Below are 18,923 nucleotides of genomic sequence, written 5' to 3'. Positions count from 1 at the left end.
CTTTGTCCACCAGGTCTCTGATGATCTGCAGAGCCAGCAGGTGGCCGTCGTCGTCGTCCTGAGACACAAACACACATTTAAAACGTCATGAGCCTCAACGTTCTGTCTCCTTGAAATAGCAGCCAAAGAATCTTTTTTTCAGCCCCGGGACGGCGGGACGTCCTTAAGCTCGAACCGGCTCGACGGTTATAAGAAGGTGTTATAAGAAAGTAACCTCAAGGTTTTCATGTCATACCTCCTGGTCGAGGACAGTCGCGGTGATCTCCACCAGCACAGTGGGGAGGTTGTGTCCTGTCTCACTGTCACACACCTCCTTCAGCAGGACTTCACTGCTGTAGTGAATCATCTTCCTGATCAGAGCCAGACTGGCTTTCCTGAAACACACCATAAACACACCATAAATACACCATAAACACACCATACATACACCATAAACACACCGTACACACCGTAAATACACCGTAAATACACCTTAAATAAACCATAAACACACCTTAAATAAACCATAAACACACCTTAAATAAACCATAAACACACCATACATACACCATAAACACACCGTACACACCGTAAATACACCGTAAATACACCGTAAATACACCGTAAACACACCATAAATACACCATAAACACACCATACATACACCTTAAATAAACCATAAACACACCTTAAATAAACCATAAACACACCTTAAATAAACCATAAACACACCATAAACACACCTTAAATAAACCATAAACACACCATAAACACACCTTAAATAAACCATAAACACACCTTAAATAAACCATAAACACACCTTAAATAAACCATAAACACACCATAAATACACCTTAAATAAACCATAAACACACCATAAACACACCTTAAATAAACCATAAACACACCTTAAATAAACCATAAACACACCTTAAATAAACCATAAACACACCATAAACACACCTTAAATAAACCATAAACACACCATAAACACACCATAAATAAACCATAAACACACCATAAATACACCTTAAATAAACCATAAACACACCATAAACACACCTTAAATAAACCATAAACACACCTTAAATAAACCATAAACACACCTTAAATAAACCATAAACACACCTTAAATAAACCATAAACACACCTTAAATAAACCATAAACACACCATAAACACACCTTAAATAAACCATAAACACACCTTAAATAAACCATAAACACACCATAAACACACCATAAATACACCTTAAATAAACTATAAACACACCTTAAATAAACCATAAACACACCATAAACACACCATAAATACACCTTAAATAAACTATAAACACACCTTAAATAAACCATAAACACACCATAAACACACCATAAACACACCTTAAATAAACCATAAACACACCTTAAATAAACCATAAACACACCATAAACACACCATAAATACACCTTAAATAAACTAAACACACCTTAAATAAACCATAAACACACCATAAACACACCATAAATACACCTTAAATAAACCATAAACACACCTTAAATAAACCATAAACACACCATAAACACACCTTAAATAAACCATAAACACACCATAAACACACCATAAATACACCTTAAATAAACCATAAACACACCTTAAATAAACCATAAACACACCATAAACACACCTTAAATAAACCATAAACACACCTTAAATAAACCATAAACACACCATAAACACACCTTAAATAAACCATAAACACACCTTAAATAAACCATAAACACACCATAAACACACCATAAATACACCTTAAATAAACTATAAACACACCTTAAATAAACCATAAACACACCATAAACACACCATAAATACACCTTAAATAAACTATAAACACACCTTAAATAAACCATAAACACACCATAAACACACCTTAAATAAACCATAAACACACCATAAATACACCTTAAATAAACCATAAACACACCATAAATACACCCGGCCGTCTCATCACGAATCTTCAACACACATTCAAACATCTTCTTTTTCAACTACTGTTGGTTTATAAAAGCACTTAATGGTTCATTTCTGCGATAATAACGCATCTTGTTTTATGCTAAATGCAGTACCTGTGAGGGTTTCTGGACAATATCTGTCATTGTTTTGTGTTGTTAATTGATTTACAATGATAAATATATACATACATTTGCATAAAGCAGCATATTTGTCCACTCCCATGTTGATAGGAGGATTAAATACTGGACTAATCTCCCTTTAAAAAGGTACATTTTGAACAGATTAAAAAATGCACAGTTAATGTCGACCCTGATAAAAGCAGTTTGTTTGTACACGTTTAGTATTAATAAATGTTACCTTTTGAAATCAGTTTATATCACTTTTTTAGAATATAAAATCTTCATAATCTCTTAGAAACGTCACTCTGCCGTCATGTCATAATCTGCCTTATTAGAACACAGTGGACTGGAGGAGATCCTGAAATTAGAAATTGATTTTGAATGGAATCTTGAGACACTGAAAGCTTCACCCCGCCGATTTAAATGTCCGTTTATAGCGTGTTTCTTTTGCACTTTGTCTCGATGCTTTTGATGCGTAATGTAAAGCCCTTTGGGTTGCTTTGTTGCAGTGAAATGTCCCAAATCAATAAACTTTGATAACGGAGAAAGAGACTCAGTGAACTGAGCCGGTCTGCTGACAGTGAATCAGCCGGCGTGGCTCAGCGTCCATCTGCTCTGATTAAATGAAGATTAGGCTTCAGTTTGTGTTCCACCTGTCTTGAGTTAAATCAAAGAGGTTTTAAGGACAACATATTAAAAGGTAAAGTTGTATACCTTATAGAAGGCAGCATGGTTTGCTGAAAGGTTTGTGCAAAAACAGGCAGGAGTCTCCTCAGGTAGATGGGAGCCATCTCTGGGTCTCCTTTGGGCTCACTGCCCTCCTCCTCCTCCTTGTTCACATCTTTCTTCTTCTTGTCGTCGCCCTTGTTCACCGGACACATCCAGTCTCCTGGAAAACACACACACAGTAACACACACATTTTTTCAAATGTATTTATTTATTGATGCAAGATTTTCACTTTGCATTTCACCCCTTATTTATTTCCCCCAAACTTATTTATTTCTGTATTCTTTTTATTTATTTTTGCATGTTTTATTTACTTTATATTCATTTTTAATGTATTTATTTATTTTTGCACGATGTTCCCTTTGCATTTCACCCCTTATTTATTTTCCACAAACTTATTTATTTCTGTATTCTTTTTATTTATTCATTTATTTTTGCATTTATTTTTTATTTATCTATTTTTGCACTTTTTTTTATAATTATTTTATATTAATTTTTTTATGTTTTTATTTATTTCTGAACGATGTTCCCTTTGCATTTCGCCCCTTATTTATTTCACCAAACTTATTTATTTCTGTATTCTTTTCTTTATACATTTCATTACACACTTCTTAAAGAAATGTAAAAGGTTTATGCATTTCTGCCTCATTATGAAAATGAGTGGGCTGTCCCTCAACGTGTGTCATCATGGGGTCTGAGTGCAGGACTATACGCTCGATCTAGCGGTGTCTAATTGCTTCGTTTCAGTCTATGCGGAGGTAAAAGGAAGTTACTGCTCTTAGTGTTATAATAAATCATAATATAGAATCACAATACTTCATAGTGAGTGTGTACTAACCAGGGGACTGCAGGATGGCCACCACCTCACTGTGTCCTCGCTCCCTGGCCTTGTCCAGAGGAGTTTTACCGTCCTCGTCTCTCAGGTCGGGGTTAGCACCGTGACGAAGCAGAGTCTACACAAACACAAAAACAAACACACACAGCCAATCAGATGCTTAGAATAGAACGTGACTCCAGGGGAGATCTAGTTACCTGAAAGGAAAACATTTCACACAATCTGACTGCTTTGTGTGTGTGTGTGTGTGTGTGTGTGTGTGTGTGTGTGTGTGTGTGTGTGTGTGTGTGTGTGTGTGTGTGTGTGTGTGTGTGTGTGTGTGTGTGTGTGTGTGTGTGCGCGTGTGTTACCTTGGCAACTTGTGGGCGTCCGAAACAGGCAGCGTAGTGTAGTGAAGATGACCTCTGACCTCTGTTGACGTCCGCCCCCCTCTCACATAGAAACTCCACCTGGAACAACGACAAACACGTGATTGGTCAAACTGAAATTACAGATCAGTCAACATCCATCCATCCATCCATCTTCAACCGCTTATCCGGGATCGGGTCGCGGGGGCAACAGCTCCAGCAGGGGACCCCAAACTTCCCTTTCCCGGGCCACATTAACCAGCTCTGACTGGGGGATCCCGAGGCGTTCCCAGGCCAGAGTAGAGATATAATCTCTCCACCTAGTCCTGGGTCTTCCCCGTGGCCTCCTCCCAGCTGGTCGTGCCTGGAACACCTCCCAAGGGAGGCGCCCAGGAGGCATCCGTGCTAGATGCCCGAACCACCTCAACTGGCTCCTTTCGACAGTCAACATATTTATTATTATTATTATTATTATTATTATTATTATTATTACGCTCTTATGAAATATACTCCAGTTAGAACCAATCTTTATTTTAGAGGTCACGAACTGAAGTCAGCTGTACATCTGTATGTATACTCCCCTCCCGTGCTCTGAGAGGTTAGATTAGTGTTTTTGTGAATGGAGTCTGGTGGCTTTGAAGAGAGAGATGTAACGGCTTCAGTTCCCCGTCAGACAGCGAGCATTAAATACTTAACAAATGTCCCTTTAAGGAACATTTTGAACAAATAAAATATGCTTTAATGGATTGACAGCCCTAATAAAACCCTAAATAAATAATGGACCTGCTCTTTAAAGAAAGTATCTCTGTTACCGCTTTTACCATTTCCTGTGTGCCAAAAGCTGAGGCCCAGTTGAGGAGCGTCTGTCCAACGTCGTCCATGAAGTTCACCTCAAAAGCTGCAACAGAGAAAGCAGGAAGTGACTGAATGTCACTGAAAACTAGAACAATCTCTACAACAAAAGCACTTTCTAGCAGAATATGGTGGAAACCAATGACAGCAAAGGTCTCATAGATACGGTTCGTCAGGAAGGAAGTCTAAATCTAGACACCAGCCTCCCAGGTGTGCTCAGCGTTCTTACCTCCGGTGTCGATGGCGTCGATCAGAGCGTCAGTGTCCTTGCTGCGGATACAGTCGATGAGCTGTCGGTGGGATCTCTCCCCTGAACTGTCCAGGCGCCGCAGGCCGGGGATCCGACCCGTCGACCCCGCCGTGGATTTGGGCAGCGCCTTCCGTCCCTCGAACAAGAGCACCAGCAGGAGGTCCACCAGCCGCATGGTGTCCAGCACGCAGCGCTCGTCTCCTCCCAGAGCGGACTCCATCGAGTCGGGCAGCGCCGAACGCAACAGGTCCTGAAGGCGGGAGAACGTATCAGACAACGTTAAGATAAAAGAACGTTCTTAAGGTTTGTGTTGGTGTCTCAGGCGAGTCGTGACCTACATGCGTGACGAGCGGCGACCCTCTGCACAGCGTGGACAGCAGGCTGACGATGGTCGACACCTGGTTGCTCAGTTTGGAGTCCGGGGCTGAGGGGGCGCCGCCGGTTGAGGTCCGCCCCGGCTTACAGGAAGAGGCGGGGCCCGACACCGTGCCGCCGGCGGCCGCCATGCGGGACAGAAGCTCCTCCGTCAGCCCGTGTTTGGCTAAAGGGGCCGGATCCACGCCGCGGCGAGTGAACCTGTCGGCCAATGAGGCGAAGCAGCGCAGAGCGCCGTCCGACACCTGGAGGACAGGAAGTTGTTAGTTCTGCTGCTCCGACACCAGCTGCCGACGAACACAAAGCGCCGACTCGTAGTTACCTGGTGGTCTTCGTGTTTCAGGAGGCTGGACAGAGACTCCACGCAGGTCTCCAGAGACGAGTCCTGAGGCTCCATCTTGCTGCAGAGCCGGGACACCACGGCCATGGCCGAGTGCAGAGTGTCTTTATGGACCAGGTGGCCGCTGTCTCTGATGAAACTCAGCACGCAGTTGAGACCACCGGCCTCGAACACGGCGCCGGACTCCCTGGTACAGATCAGCTCCAGCACCTGCACATTAAAGCTCATTATGAAACAGTCTCTTACAGGACGACTCGTCTCGGAGCCAGAGGTCAACCCTCAACCCTCGCTGAATCCAAAGGAAAAGGAAAATGATGTTTACGGAGAAGCTTGCTCTCCGTCTCCCTGGAGGACGGCTACGCCCCTCTATTAGAGGAGCTCATGACATTTAGAAGAACTAAACACTTTCACCAGTAATCATCCCATCAGTTAAAGACCCATTTCCTTTCTTCCAAATGGTTTCGGTTTCAGTTTCAGTTCAGACTGTTCAGACCACTACCACGCCTGAAAACGCATATCACATGACCATTCACGTACACTGGGCATGCACGTGCCGGTGTTAACAGGAAGCAGCGCTGGACACGGGAAGCGATTTAAGCAGTAGTAGCATTATAAAACAGCTGCTAGCAGAGACAACAAGGTCACCAACGCCTGGGACTCGTTATCCATCTTGGAATTAAACGCTGCTGGTCGAGGCTGATGATTGTTTTCTTCACGTGATGATGAATCAGGGAAGGACACGTCATGACTGATATAAGACCCAATCAGGAAGCGAACGTGGGCGTCTGTGACATCGTTTTCAAAACATTGTTGTTTCGGTCCGTCCAGACTAAAAGCAGCGTTTTCAAAAGACTCTGTTGTAGAGGCTTGAAAACGGCGGAGTAGTGACGCTAGGCGTAAACGTGTGTTTTAAAACCAAAACATATTAGTGTGGATGTAGCCTGAAAATAATAAACCAATCAAAAACTACGGATCCAAAAACTAAGAAGAGGACAGACAACGTTTAACTGACGTTCTCCTCCTCAAAGACACGAAGAAGAAAGAAACAGATGAAACAACATGTTCCCAGTGTTTAGTCAAACTGAGGCTGAATAAAGAACACCACTGTCCTGAGAGCGGTATTAATAGACGTCTGGTAGCACATGGTCCCCAGTCTCCTGCTTGATCTGTGATCAGGAGTTATTATCACGTCTTAGCCTCAGTTAACCTCCTGTTATCTGCCTCCCTGACACCCTGGCCCTGTTCAGAGGACAGAGACACGCTGCAGATAAACCAGACAGACAGACTCCGACTCAGTTCTCTACCGCCCGACTCAGTTCTCTACCGCCCGACTCAGTTCTCTACCGCCCGACTCAGTTCTCTACCGCCCGACTCTCTTCTCTACCGCCCGACTCAGTTCTCTACCGCCCGACTCAGTTCTCTACCGCCCGACTCTCTTCTCTACCGCCCGACTCAGTTCTCTACCGCCCGACTCAGTTCTCTACCGCCCGACTCTCTTCTCTACCGCCCGACTCAGTTCTCTACCGCCCGACTCAGTTCTCTACCGCCCGACTCTCTTCTCTACCGCCCGACTCTCTTCTCTACCGCCCGACTCTCTTCTCTACCGCCCGACTCTCTTCTCTACCGCCCGACTCTCTTCTCTACCGCCCGACTCAGTTCTCTACCGCCCGACTCTCTTCTCTACCGCCCGACTCAGTTCTCTACCGCCCGACTCTCTTCTCTACCGCCCGACTCTCTTCTCTACCGCCCGACTCAGTTCTCTACCGCCCGACTCTCTTCTCTACCGCCCGACTCTCTTCTCTACCGCCCGACTCTCTTCTCTACCGCCCGACTCTCTTCTCTACCGCCCGACTCTCTTCTCTACCGCCCGACTCAGTTCTCTACCGCCCGACTCTCTTCTCTACCGCCCGACTCAGTTCTCTACCGCCCGACTCTCTTCTCTACCGCCCGACTCTCTTCTCTACCGCCCGACTCTCTTCTCTACCGCCCGACTCTCTTCTCTACCGCCCGACTCTCTTCTCTACCGCCCGACTCTCTTCTCTACCGCCCGACTCTCTTCTCTACCGCCCGACTCAGTTCTCTACCGCCCGACTCTCTTCTCTACCGCCCGACTCTCTTCTCTACCGCCCGACTCAGTTCTCTACCGCCCGACTCTCTTCTCTACCGCCCGACTCTCTTCTCTACCGCCCGACTCTCTTCTCTACCGCCCGACTCTCTTCTCTACCGCCCGACTCTCTTCTCTACCGCCCGACTCTCTTCTCTACCGCCCGACTCTCTTCTCTACCGCCCGACTCTCTTCTCTACCGCCCGACTCAGTTCTCTACCGCCCGACTCTCTTCTCTACCGCCCGACTCAGTTCTCTACCGCCCGACTCAGTTCTCTACCGCCCGACTCTCTTCTCTACCGCCCGACTCTCTTCTCTACCGCCCGACTCTCTTCTCTACCGCCCGACTCAGTTCTCTACCGCCCGACTCTCTTCTCTACCGCCCGACTCAGTTCTCTACCGCCCGACTCTCTTCTCTACCGCCCGACTCAGTTCTCTACCGCCCGACTCTCTTCTCTACCGCCCGACTCTCTTCTCTACCGCCCGACTCTCTTCTCTACCGCCCGACTCTCTTCTCTACCGCCCGACTCTCTTCTCTACCGCCCGACTCTCTTCTCTACCGCCCGACTCTCTTCTCTACCGCCCGACTCTCTTCCACCACTTCTACTCTTCTTTACCAGTCTGTCAGTCAGTCAGTCTGACTCTTCTGTTCTGTCTGACTCTGAGCTTTGTCATCAGGGAGATAAAAGTGCTGCAGGAAGTAAAGTCTCACCTGAGACTAAAATGCTCATCATGTACGCAGGTGAACAGCCAACCTGGCCCCTCGGTTAAGTCAACCTCTATAATCTACCGTAAACGATGCTCCTCACATATTCAGACCCGAGACCTCCTCCCCTCCTCCTACCTTCACACACTGCTCTGCCAGGTCTCTGCTGGTCCTGTTGTTGAGCTCCACCACCACCAGCCGGTTGCACAGCGCCTTGATGGCCCCGTCCACTCCCACGATCCTCCGGGTGCACTCCGCCGACACGTCCAGGTAGTAGGTGATGGCTCTGGCCGTGACCTCCAGCACGTTATCCGGAGCGCTCTCGTCCAGGAAGATCTTACAGAGCGCCGGGAGGAACGTCCGAGGAGGACAGCTGGAATAAAGAGAGGTGAGAGAGAGAGAGAGAGAGAGAGAGAGAGAGACGGTCAGTCAGCTGACCTCTGACCTCCCGACTGCGTCATCGCTAGCGATCCCAAACTGAAAACTCACGTCTCGAAGCAGCGGTCCACGTTGTCAGACATGAGCAGCAGCATGCAGAGCTGCTCCAGAGCGATGAGCTGCATGTCCCGCTCATCGCCCTGCCCCATCTGCAGCCACTCCAGCAGGGTGTCTGGGTCCACGTCCGCCATGATGGCTAGCCTACAGGGACGAGGACATATACCCCTCATGTTATTATGTCATTATAGTGAGAGTAGTTATACTAGTTATTCTGTTGAGCATCAACTGGACAACACACAGTGTTCCCAGTACTGTCACAGCATTCCCAGTACTGTCACAGTGTTCCCAGTACCGTCACAGTGTTCCCAGTACCGTCACAGTGTTCCCAGTACCGTCACAGTGTTCCCAGTACTGTCACAGTGTTCCCAGTACTTTCACAGCGTTCCCAGTACTGTCACAGCGTTCCCAGTACCGTCACAGTGTTCCCAGTACCGTCACAGTGTTCCCAGTACTGTCACAGTGTTCCCAGTACTTTCACAGCGTTCCCAGTACTGTCACAGCGTTCCCAGTACCGTCACAGTGTTCCCAGTACTGTCACAGTGTTCCCAGTACTGTCACAGTGTTCCCAGTACTGTCACAGCATTCCCAGTACTGTCACAGCGTTCCCAGTACCGTCACAGTGTTCCCAGTACCGTCACAGTGTTCCCAGTACCGTCACAGTGTTCCCAGTACCGTCACAGTGTTCCCAGTACTGTCACAGTGTTCCCAGTACTTTCACAGCGTTCCCAGTACTGTCACAGTGTTCCCAGTACCGTCACAGTGTTCCCAGTACTGTCACAGTGTTCCCAGTACTGTCACAGTGTTCCCAGTACTTTCACAGCGTTCCCAGTACCGTCACAGTGTTCCCAGTACTGTCACAGTGTTCCCAGTTCTGTCACAGTTCCCACAGTTCCCAGTACTTTCACTACATGTCAACATAGTTTTTTGAATACATCAACTAGAAGCTTTAATAAAGAATTTCCCTTCCTGTAATCAGACGACTGTTCTTCATCATTTCTTTGGCGAATATATTTTAATTTTTTAAGCAAGTTGTTGTTGATGCATTGACCAAGTGGAAAAAACTGTATGAAATATTTGTTATTAAGACCATTTATCACATATACAGTAATATCACTGATGCATAAAGTATTGACCAAAAATGAATTTTTAAAGTAAACAAAATCTACAAAACAAAACAAGTAAACAATTATAGGCAAAAGAAAAAAAATAATCTGTCTGGAGCCGCAAAACGTGATCATTGTGATGAAGGTAACTCAGTTTATAGTCTCAATATATAGTATATCAGTCTAATGCAGTGAGGGCCAAAGAGACAATGTACTACGGAGTATTAGGGCCACATTGAGGGAAAAACATCTGAGATTTACACAATAAAGTCAGAATATTACGAGGATAAAGTCATAACTTTACGAGATTACTACTTTATAATATTCTGACATTATTCTCTAAATCTCAGATTTATTATTTCCTCAATGTGGCCCTAATACACCGTCGTACCATAGACCTACAACAATGATAGAATGAAATGAATGAATGAAATGAAAATGTTAATCATTTGCATGTGTAAAGCTCCACAGAGAGCCGCTGGAGAGCAGCTGAAGAGACGCTGACCGCTGGTTTAGTCGTTAAACTAGAGTCAAATAAATCATTGATCACTAAGAACTCCACTAAAATGCTCGATTATGGCAAAACATCTTCCTCACAATTATTTTGGTCAATAATGAGACCACGAATATTTAACACGATTACTCGCTGACTTTTGGAAACATTTAGAAAGAAATGTGCACATTCAATTAAATATCTAATCACATGATTGTCCATAGTTAATCGTGATAAATCGCACATTTTTATCAGTTCAAAATGAACCTTAAAGGGAGATTTGTCAAGTATTTAATACTCTTGTGGACAAATATAGTGCTTTATGTAAATGTATGTATTAATTATTGATATTTGGTTCATAGAGACGAATAAAGTTCTGATCAGCGGAGCGGTTTAGCTGCATTACATCAGCTCTGATCCACAGGGTTAAATCAGATTCTATTGTTTCCTCAGAGGTTATTTAAACCCTCATCATCATCATCATCATCATCATCACCCGACCTCTCACCTGGCTCCCCGTTGGCTACCCGGTCTGGCTCAGCGCCCGATCACTGCTCACAGTTCTGTCGCTGTTTGGGACTCATCCAACCAACCGGACCGGAGGGAAGAGAGGAAACACCGGACCGGAGAAGAGGAAGTCGCTCGCTCTCACAGGGGATTCTGGGACATGTAGTCTCTTCACCTGCAAAACAATGGAGATGTTAGCTAATTACCCAATTCACCAAGGAACTCAAATGACCTGATGGTGAGTCGTTGCTCATACAGGGCGGCGGACAAACAACATGGCGGCCTGCTCGTTAACGTTCTGTTATTCCGTCTAAACAATCTACCAAAATCTGCTTCTGGAAACATTCCTAAGAGAGAAACAGGCGATGATGTCACTGCTGAATGTGGTTTCATGTTACAACTAGATCGCCTAGTTTCACAGCTCGGTCCAAGTTTCATGATCCGGACGCTTGGCGCAGGACGGGCTCATCTGCATAAAAGGACTGTTTCCCGCCTTTTCATTTTGAAAGAGCAACGACCAACGAGGAAACTCCAACACCCGGCCGACCAATCGTGTAACTTCATCGCTCAGTGACAGACTTTTTGCATTTACAGGGCGGTCCAGCCAGAAAGAACTGCAACTTGTTGTCATTTGTAGAAGGAAGTTGGAGGTTGGAAGGAAGATGCACCGATACCGAGCCGGTCATGTACTCGTACTCACAAAACGGCTCTGATTCAACGGCTCCAATACCACTTTACAGCAGCGTGACGTTAACCCTCTTCACCGTCTTTCGGGTCCTCACGCTCCACCTCCTCCCGTCTCACCCGCCCACCTCGGTGCGGGCGAGACAGGCCGGTCGTGCGCCCGACCCCGCCGGGCCGGGATCCCCCTCACTTTCATTGCGCCACCGGGTTTTGCCTGCACCCTCTGACTCGCGCGAGCGTTAAACTCCTTGGTCCGCGTTTCAAGACAGGTCGGGTGGATTGCCGAAATCGCTGCAGACCCCTGGCGACTTTTACGTGGACCGCGGCATGACATGCTTGGGGGCCCGGTCGACAGTGCGCACCGGGAGCAGGGAGCAGGGAGCCCCGTCACGGTGTGGCGAAGTCCGGGCCGCGAGCCACCTTCGCCCAAGCCTTTCCAAGGCGACCTAGCTCCGGTGACGGCGCTCCAGTGGTGGCGCACCGCCTCGTATGCAGGACTCCCCAGCCTGCCATGTGTCGCTCACACCCTCCAGCTGGCCATTAACGAGGGTCTTTTGGCAAAGAGAAGTACTCGTATCGGTAGTACCCAAATGGAAGTACTTGTACTCGGTCTGAAACAAAGTGGTATCGGTGCATCCCTAGAAGTGGATAATTCCTGGATGACAGAACAGCTGTCAAAGCTTTTCAGGTAGGATTTATGTTTCCCACAACGTGCTGAGACGTACACCTCTTTAGACCGTAAACGGGTGATTCCACAGCTGCTGAACAGAACCCAGTGGTTTGAAAGGTCCGGGATGAACACACCCTGATAAAAACAACAACAGCAGTAAAATGATCTAAACCTCAGCATGTGTGTGTGTGTGAGAGGAAGTTGAGCTAATTTAACTCTGTTGTCGTCACAGGACCTGAACTCTGATGTGGTTTTCCCTCCAGATAGTCTGGACCTCAGAGCTCTTTAGGTTGACAGGCGGCGGAGACGATCAGAAGACTTTCCACGGTCGACTGAAACCAGACGACATGCAAATGTGAAGCACTTTGACATGAAGAGCCGGAGCTCAGCTGACAGTCAGAGGCAGGAGGATTCTACTGTCAGAGGAAACATTATTAAAGTATAAAGAGCTGGTAGTGAAGGTAATAACACGCTGGTGCTCTGTAGAACTACAAAACCAGCAGTGGAGGCAGACCAGGACACCTCCAGGACATAAAGACCTCCAGATCTGAACACAAAAACATCTTTCAAGGCTAATCTGAAGCTTTTATCTGCTGTGAAACAGAGAAAGAATAAATCAATACGAAACTGTTTTTGGGTGGTGGTGGGGGGGATGTGGTTTGACAGGTCGCCTGAATGATTGTGAAACGCTACTGACTTCTCATTGCCGTGAGGTTTCTGTGGTCATGACAGAGAAAACACAAACATGTCGCCATCATTCGGAGAAGAAGGAAAGTCCTGGAGGTCAGATTTAAAGCAAAAGGGTTGGATATCACAATCAGCCATGGAAGAAATAACCACTGTTGCTGCTTTATACATGTTGGTGAAGTACCAGATATGTCAGGAAACCAAACACCGTCATGTCTGGGTTCATAACATCACCCGGCGGCGAGCTGTATTCACATACAGTGGCATTACACTGACTGTATCTAACAATCCACACGTCTCTACTGCGGTGTGAACCCAAAATGATGCTGAAATAACTACATCATGATGCTAATAGTAAAAAAGTCTGAATTCCTATTTTGTGAGGTCTGTTACCATGACGACGAGCAGACAACTTTTAAAATGCTTTGTTTTCTGAATGGAGTCTGGTTGGATCAGAGCCAGGATATGCAGCTGCTCCATCAACACTCAACATGACGTCATCTAGAGACGTTGTTGTTTCTACCAGAGCCAGTCTGCAGTTTCTACCAGAGCCAGTCTGCGGCGTCTACCAGAGACAGTCTGCGCTTTCTACCAGAGACCGTCTGCGCTTTCTACCAGAGACAGTCTGCGGCTTCTACCAGAGACAGTCTGCGGCTTCTACCAGAGACAGTCTGCGGCTTCTACCAGAGACAGTCTGCGGCTTCTACCAGAGACCGTCTGCGCTTTCTACCAGAGACCGTCTGCGGTTTCTACCAGAGACCGTCTGCGGCTTCTACCAGAGACAGTCTGCGGCTTCTACCAGAGACAGTCTACGGCTTCTACCAGAGACAGTCTGCGGCTTCTACCAGAGACCGTCTGCGCTTTCTACCAGAGACCGTCTGCGGTTTCTACCAGAGACCGTCTGCGGTTTCTACCAGAGACCGTCTGCGGTTTCTACCAGAGACCGTCTGCGCTTTCTACCAGAGACCGTCTGCGCTTTCTACCAGAGACCGTCTGCGGCTTCTACCAGAGACCGCCTGCGGTTTCTACCAGAGACCGTCTGCGGCTTCTACCAGAGACAGTCTGTGCTTTCTACCAGAGACCGTCTGCGGTTTCTACCAGAGACAGTCTGCGGTTTCTACCAGAGACCGTCTGCGGTTTCTACCAGAGACAGTCTGCGGTTTCTACCAGAGACCGTCTGCGGTTTCTACCAGAGACAGTCTGCGGTTTCTACCAGAGACCGTCTGCGGTTTCTACCAGAGACAGTCTGCGGTTTCTACCAGAGACCGTCTGCGGTTTCTACCAGAGACAGTCTGCGGTTTCTACCAGAGACCGTCTGCGGTTTCTACCAGAGACAGTCTGCGGCTTCTACCAGAGACAGTCTGCGGTTTCTACCAGAGACCGTCTGCGGTTTCTACCAGAGACAGTCTGCGGCTTCTACCAGAGACAGTCTGCGGTTTCTACCAGAGACCGTCTGCGGTTTCTACCAGAGACAGTCTGCGGTTTCTACCAGAGACCGTCTGCGGTTTCTACCAGAGACCGTCTGCGGCTTCTACCAGAGACAGTCTGCGGCTTCTACCAGAGACCGTCAACATTTATTTATCCTCCATTTCTGATTCAACAACGTCAGGACGTCAGTGACTAATCACTATTAAATATTGTAATTGACAGCCCTAGTTATAATACAAGAAAAAAACACATTTTCATCATGAATGACTTCAACGACTGGTTGAATGGTTGAATGGTTGAATGGTTGAATGGTTGAATGGTTGAATGGTTGAATGGTTGAATGGTTGAATGGTTGCAGGGGGAGTTCTCTCTGCGTGGTAATAACCAGGTGGAGACGAGGTCACTGAAGTTCTCCATAATATCTGGAGCACAGCAGCAGGCATGCTGGGAGTCTGATGGTCCAGGCTAAGTTGATTAGGGGCTAATTTGAAGCCAACCGGCCTGTCAGTCTGTCTGTCTGGACAGAAACAGGCTGTGCTGGACAGATCCTCTTATCAACAGATTAATCATCACTACCCGCCAGAGAGCGCTCTGACCTAAAAAGATAATAGCACCAATCTGTGAGGGAAATGTTTTTATTCTTTGATTTCTGGGTTGCTGGATAATCAATAACTCCTGACAATGATCCTGATATATTTGACTTCAGGACATCTCTGACTACAGACATGCTGGAAATCAAACATTCTTACTGGATTCATTTAGAGATTTTACAAAGTCAAAGTCCTTAGAAGTGGATGATTCATCTTGTTCTCACGGTCTAGTGGTAAAAAGTTATCAAAAATCACAATCAATCGTAATGTCAAATTGCAATACGTAAAAATCTTAATACATATTGAATCGGCCCCCAGGGAGGGTGATAGTGTTGAATCCTTCCAGCCCTAGTTGTGGTTCTGACTCTTCATCCTTCTGAACCACGGAAACACACATCCTTTGTTTGGGACTTCAAACGTGCACAAGAGAACTCTCTCTGGGAGGCAACAGGGGACACGAACCTGGTCCAGATGATGAACCTGGTTCATGGTTCAGATGGTGAACCTGGTTCAGATGGTGAACCTGGTTCTGGTTCAGATGGTGAACCTGGTTCTGGTTCATATGATGAACCTAGTTCTGGTTCATATGATGAACCTAGTTCATGGTCCAGATGATGAACCTGGTTCTGGTCCAGATGATGAACCTGGTTCTGGTCCGGATGATGAACCTGGTTCATGGTCCGGATGATGAACCTGGTTCAGGTCCGGATGATGAACCTGGTTCAGGTCCAGATGATGAACCTGGTTCTGGTCCAGATGATGAACCTGGTTCTGGTTCAGATGATGAACCTAGTTCTGGTCCAGATGATGAACCTGGTTCTGGTTCGGATGATGAACCTAGTTCTGGTCCAGATGATGAACCTGGTTCTGGTCCAGATGATGAACCTGGTTCATGGTCCAGATGATGAACCTGGTTCTGGTCCAGATGATGAACCTGGTTCTGGTTCAGATGATGAACCTGGTTCTGGTCCAGATGATGAACCTGGTTCTGGTTCAGATGATGAACCTGGTTCTGGTTCAGATGATGAACCTGGTTCTGGTCCAGATGATGAACCTGGTTCTGGTTCAGATGATGAACCTGGTTCTGGTTCAGATGATGAACCTGGTCCAGTCTTGTCTAACAGATGTGGTTTCATCAGGAGGCTGATTATTCCATCAGACTCACATCAACATAAGAGATGCAGCAGAGACCAGCTACTGTCCACGTTACACACACAGTCACACAACACACACAACACACAGTCACACACACACAACACACACACACACACACAGTCACACACACAACACAACACACACAGTCACACAACACACACAACACACAGTCACACACACAACACACACACACACACAGTCACACACACAGTCACGTCACACACACAACACAACACACACAGTCACACAACACACACAACACACAGTCACACACACAACACACACACACAGTCACACACACAACACAACACACAGTCACACAACACACACACAGTCACACAACACACACAACACAACACAACACAGTCACACAACACACACAACACAACACACACAGTCACACAACACACACAACACAGTCACACAACACACACAACACAACACAACACAGTCACACAACACACACAACACAACACAACACAGTCACACAACCACACACACACAGTCACACACACACACACACACACAACACACACACACACAGTCACACACACACACACACACACAACACACACACAACACACACACAGTCACACAACACAACACACACAGTCACACAACACAACACACACAGTCACACACACTACACACACACCACAACACAGTCACACAACACAACACAACACACACACACACAGTCACACACACTACACACACACACAGTCACACACAGTCACACACACTACAGCAGTTAGCATTGAGCTATCAGTTAGCATTGAGCTATCAGTTAGCATTGAGCTATCAGTTAGCATTGAGCTATCAGTTAGCATTGAGCTATCAGTTAGCATTGAGCTATCAGTTAGCATTGAGCTATCAGTTAGCATTGAGCTATCAGTTAGCATTGAGCTATCAGTTAGCATTGAGCTAGCTGTTAGCATTGAGCTAGCTGTTAGCATTGAGCTAGCTGTTAGCATTGAGCTAGCTGTTAGCATTGAGCTAGCTGTTAGCATTGAGCTAGCTGTTGTCAGGCCGCTAAAACAAACATTAACCAGCTGAACTCATCAGAGACACGGAGCCATGAAGCAGCAGCGGGGGTCTACCGGGGGAGCAGCGGTAGTGCAGCGGGGGAGCAGCGGTAGAGCAGCGGGGGAGCAGCGGTAGAGCAGCGGTAGAGCAGCGGTAGTGCAGCGGTAGAGCAGCGGTAGTGCAGCGGGGGAGCAGCGGGGGTATATCTCTCTGATCACCAGATAACTCCTACAGGCTACCGCTAGCCTGCTAATGCTAGCATCTAACATTAGCATTAGCCTGCTAGCACCACGCTAGCTGAGCTAGCTGCTAGCAGCAGCGTCCTCCGGGTGTTTTTGTTCGTTTATTACCGAAAGGAAACCTCCGTTACCTCACCGACAAACACACACGCGCTGTTACCACGCCGTTAGTGACCGTTAGTGACCGTTAGAGACCGTTAGAGAGCGACCTGGAGCCGCTGCGGCCTCCAGCTCTGAACAGGAGCCGCGGGGCTCGAGTTCCGGGAGAGCCGACAGGCCGCAGCGCAGACCCGGACTCACACAGCCAGCGAGGTCCGCCGACTGGGAACCGACCCCCGGACACCGGCCTCGAACCAGCGGACCCAGACCCGCTGCTACCTGCGGGAGGAGACGAGCCACTCACCGTCACCGTGCCGTGCCGTGTCGTGTTATTGTTCGGTCCAGACTCTCAGCAGCAGCAGATCCTCCTCCAGGTCCAGCTGACGGTGTGTCTCTGTGTGTCTCTGTCTGTCTCTGTCTCTCTGTCTGGCCGGTTCCAGGTTCAATCAAGGCGTTCCCATGTCTTCAGAACCGAACCGGCTGTACTGAGCTGTACTGATCTGTAATAAGGTCAGAGTGGACCGGGCCGATCAGCAGAACCGGATCAGAACCGGATCAGAACCGAGCGGATCATCAGAGACTGAAATGGAGAGCTGAGCCGACTGCTGCTGACGCCTTCACGGGCTGCTCCTGAGCTCGGAAACACCAGCGCTCACTATTTTACATTATTTATGTTACAATAGAATAGAATAGAATAGAATAGAAAGTTTTATTGTGATGGTATTAAATAGAAGGAGATTCACGGTGTCCACTTCTGGTCAGAGCTTTAAAACAAATACTTTACAAGACTAAACGAGGCAGATAAAACATACAACAGGTAAAACACACAGTTATAAAGCAAATAAAACAGGTGAAGTAGATGTAATAAATACATATAAACAGAAGTGTTACACTAGAAGTATACAAATAGATGTAATGTAAAAAGAGGTAATTTATAGGTAATAGTTCCTGTATTTCTTCCCTCTACTTTCATCAGTGGTGGAAAAAGTACTCAGATTCTTTACTTAATTAAAAGTAGAAATAAATGGCCTAAAACATACTCTATTACATGTAGAAGTCCTGAATTCTGGGGAAAAAAATAACTATATATATATATATATATATAAAATACAAGATTGC

The 18,923-nt window shown here is 46.8% G+C and overlaps 1 protein-coding gene across 1 annotated transcript in view; it reads right to left on the bottom strand.

Moving 5' to 3' along the window:
• hectd1 (HECT domain containing 1) overlaps positions 1–18,421 on the bottom strand; it is a 50,156-nt gene extending 31,735 nt beyond the window's left edge. Inside the window, 13 exon segments of the mRNA XM_074660803.1 lie at positions 1–58; positions 236–374; positions 2,804–2,978; positions 3,655–3,769; positions 4,002–4,100; positions 4,820–4,896; positions 5,080–5,350; positions 5,439–5,720; positions 5,798–6,025; positions 8,764–8,998; positions 9,115–9,264; positions 11,228–11,401; positions 18,115–18,421. The exon segment at positions 1–58 is cut by the window's left edge and continues 113 nt beyond it. Of these exon segments, the coding sequence (XP_074516904.1) occupies positions 1–58; positions 236–374; positions 2,804–2,978; positions 3,655–3,769; positions 4,002–4,100; positions 4,820–4,896; positions 5,080–5,350; positions 5,439–5,720; positions 5,798–6,025; positions 8,764–8,998; positions 9,115–9,254 (1,819 nt within the window). The 5' untranslated portion in view covers positions 9,255–9,264; positions 11,228–11,401; positions 18,115–18,421.
• Between the last annotated feature and the right edge of the window lie 502 nt (positions 18,422–18,923).

This window comes from Sebastes fasciatus, chromosome 15 (genome assembly GCF_043250625.1).
Source record: "Sebastes fasciatus isolate fSebFas1 chromosome 15, fSebFas1.pri, whole genome shotgun sequence".
Taxonomy (NCBI): Eukaryota; Metazoa; Chordata; class Actinopteri; order Perciformes; family Sebastidae; genus Sebastes; species Sebastes fasciatus.
Note: the sequence above shows the minus strand (reverse complement) of the source record. Positions and strands in the feature narration are given on the sequence as shown.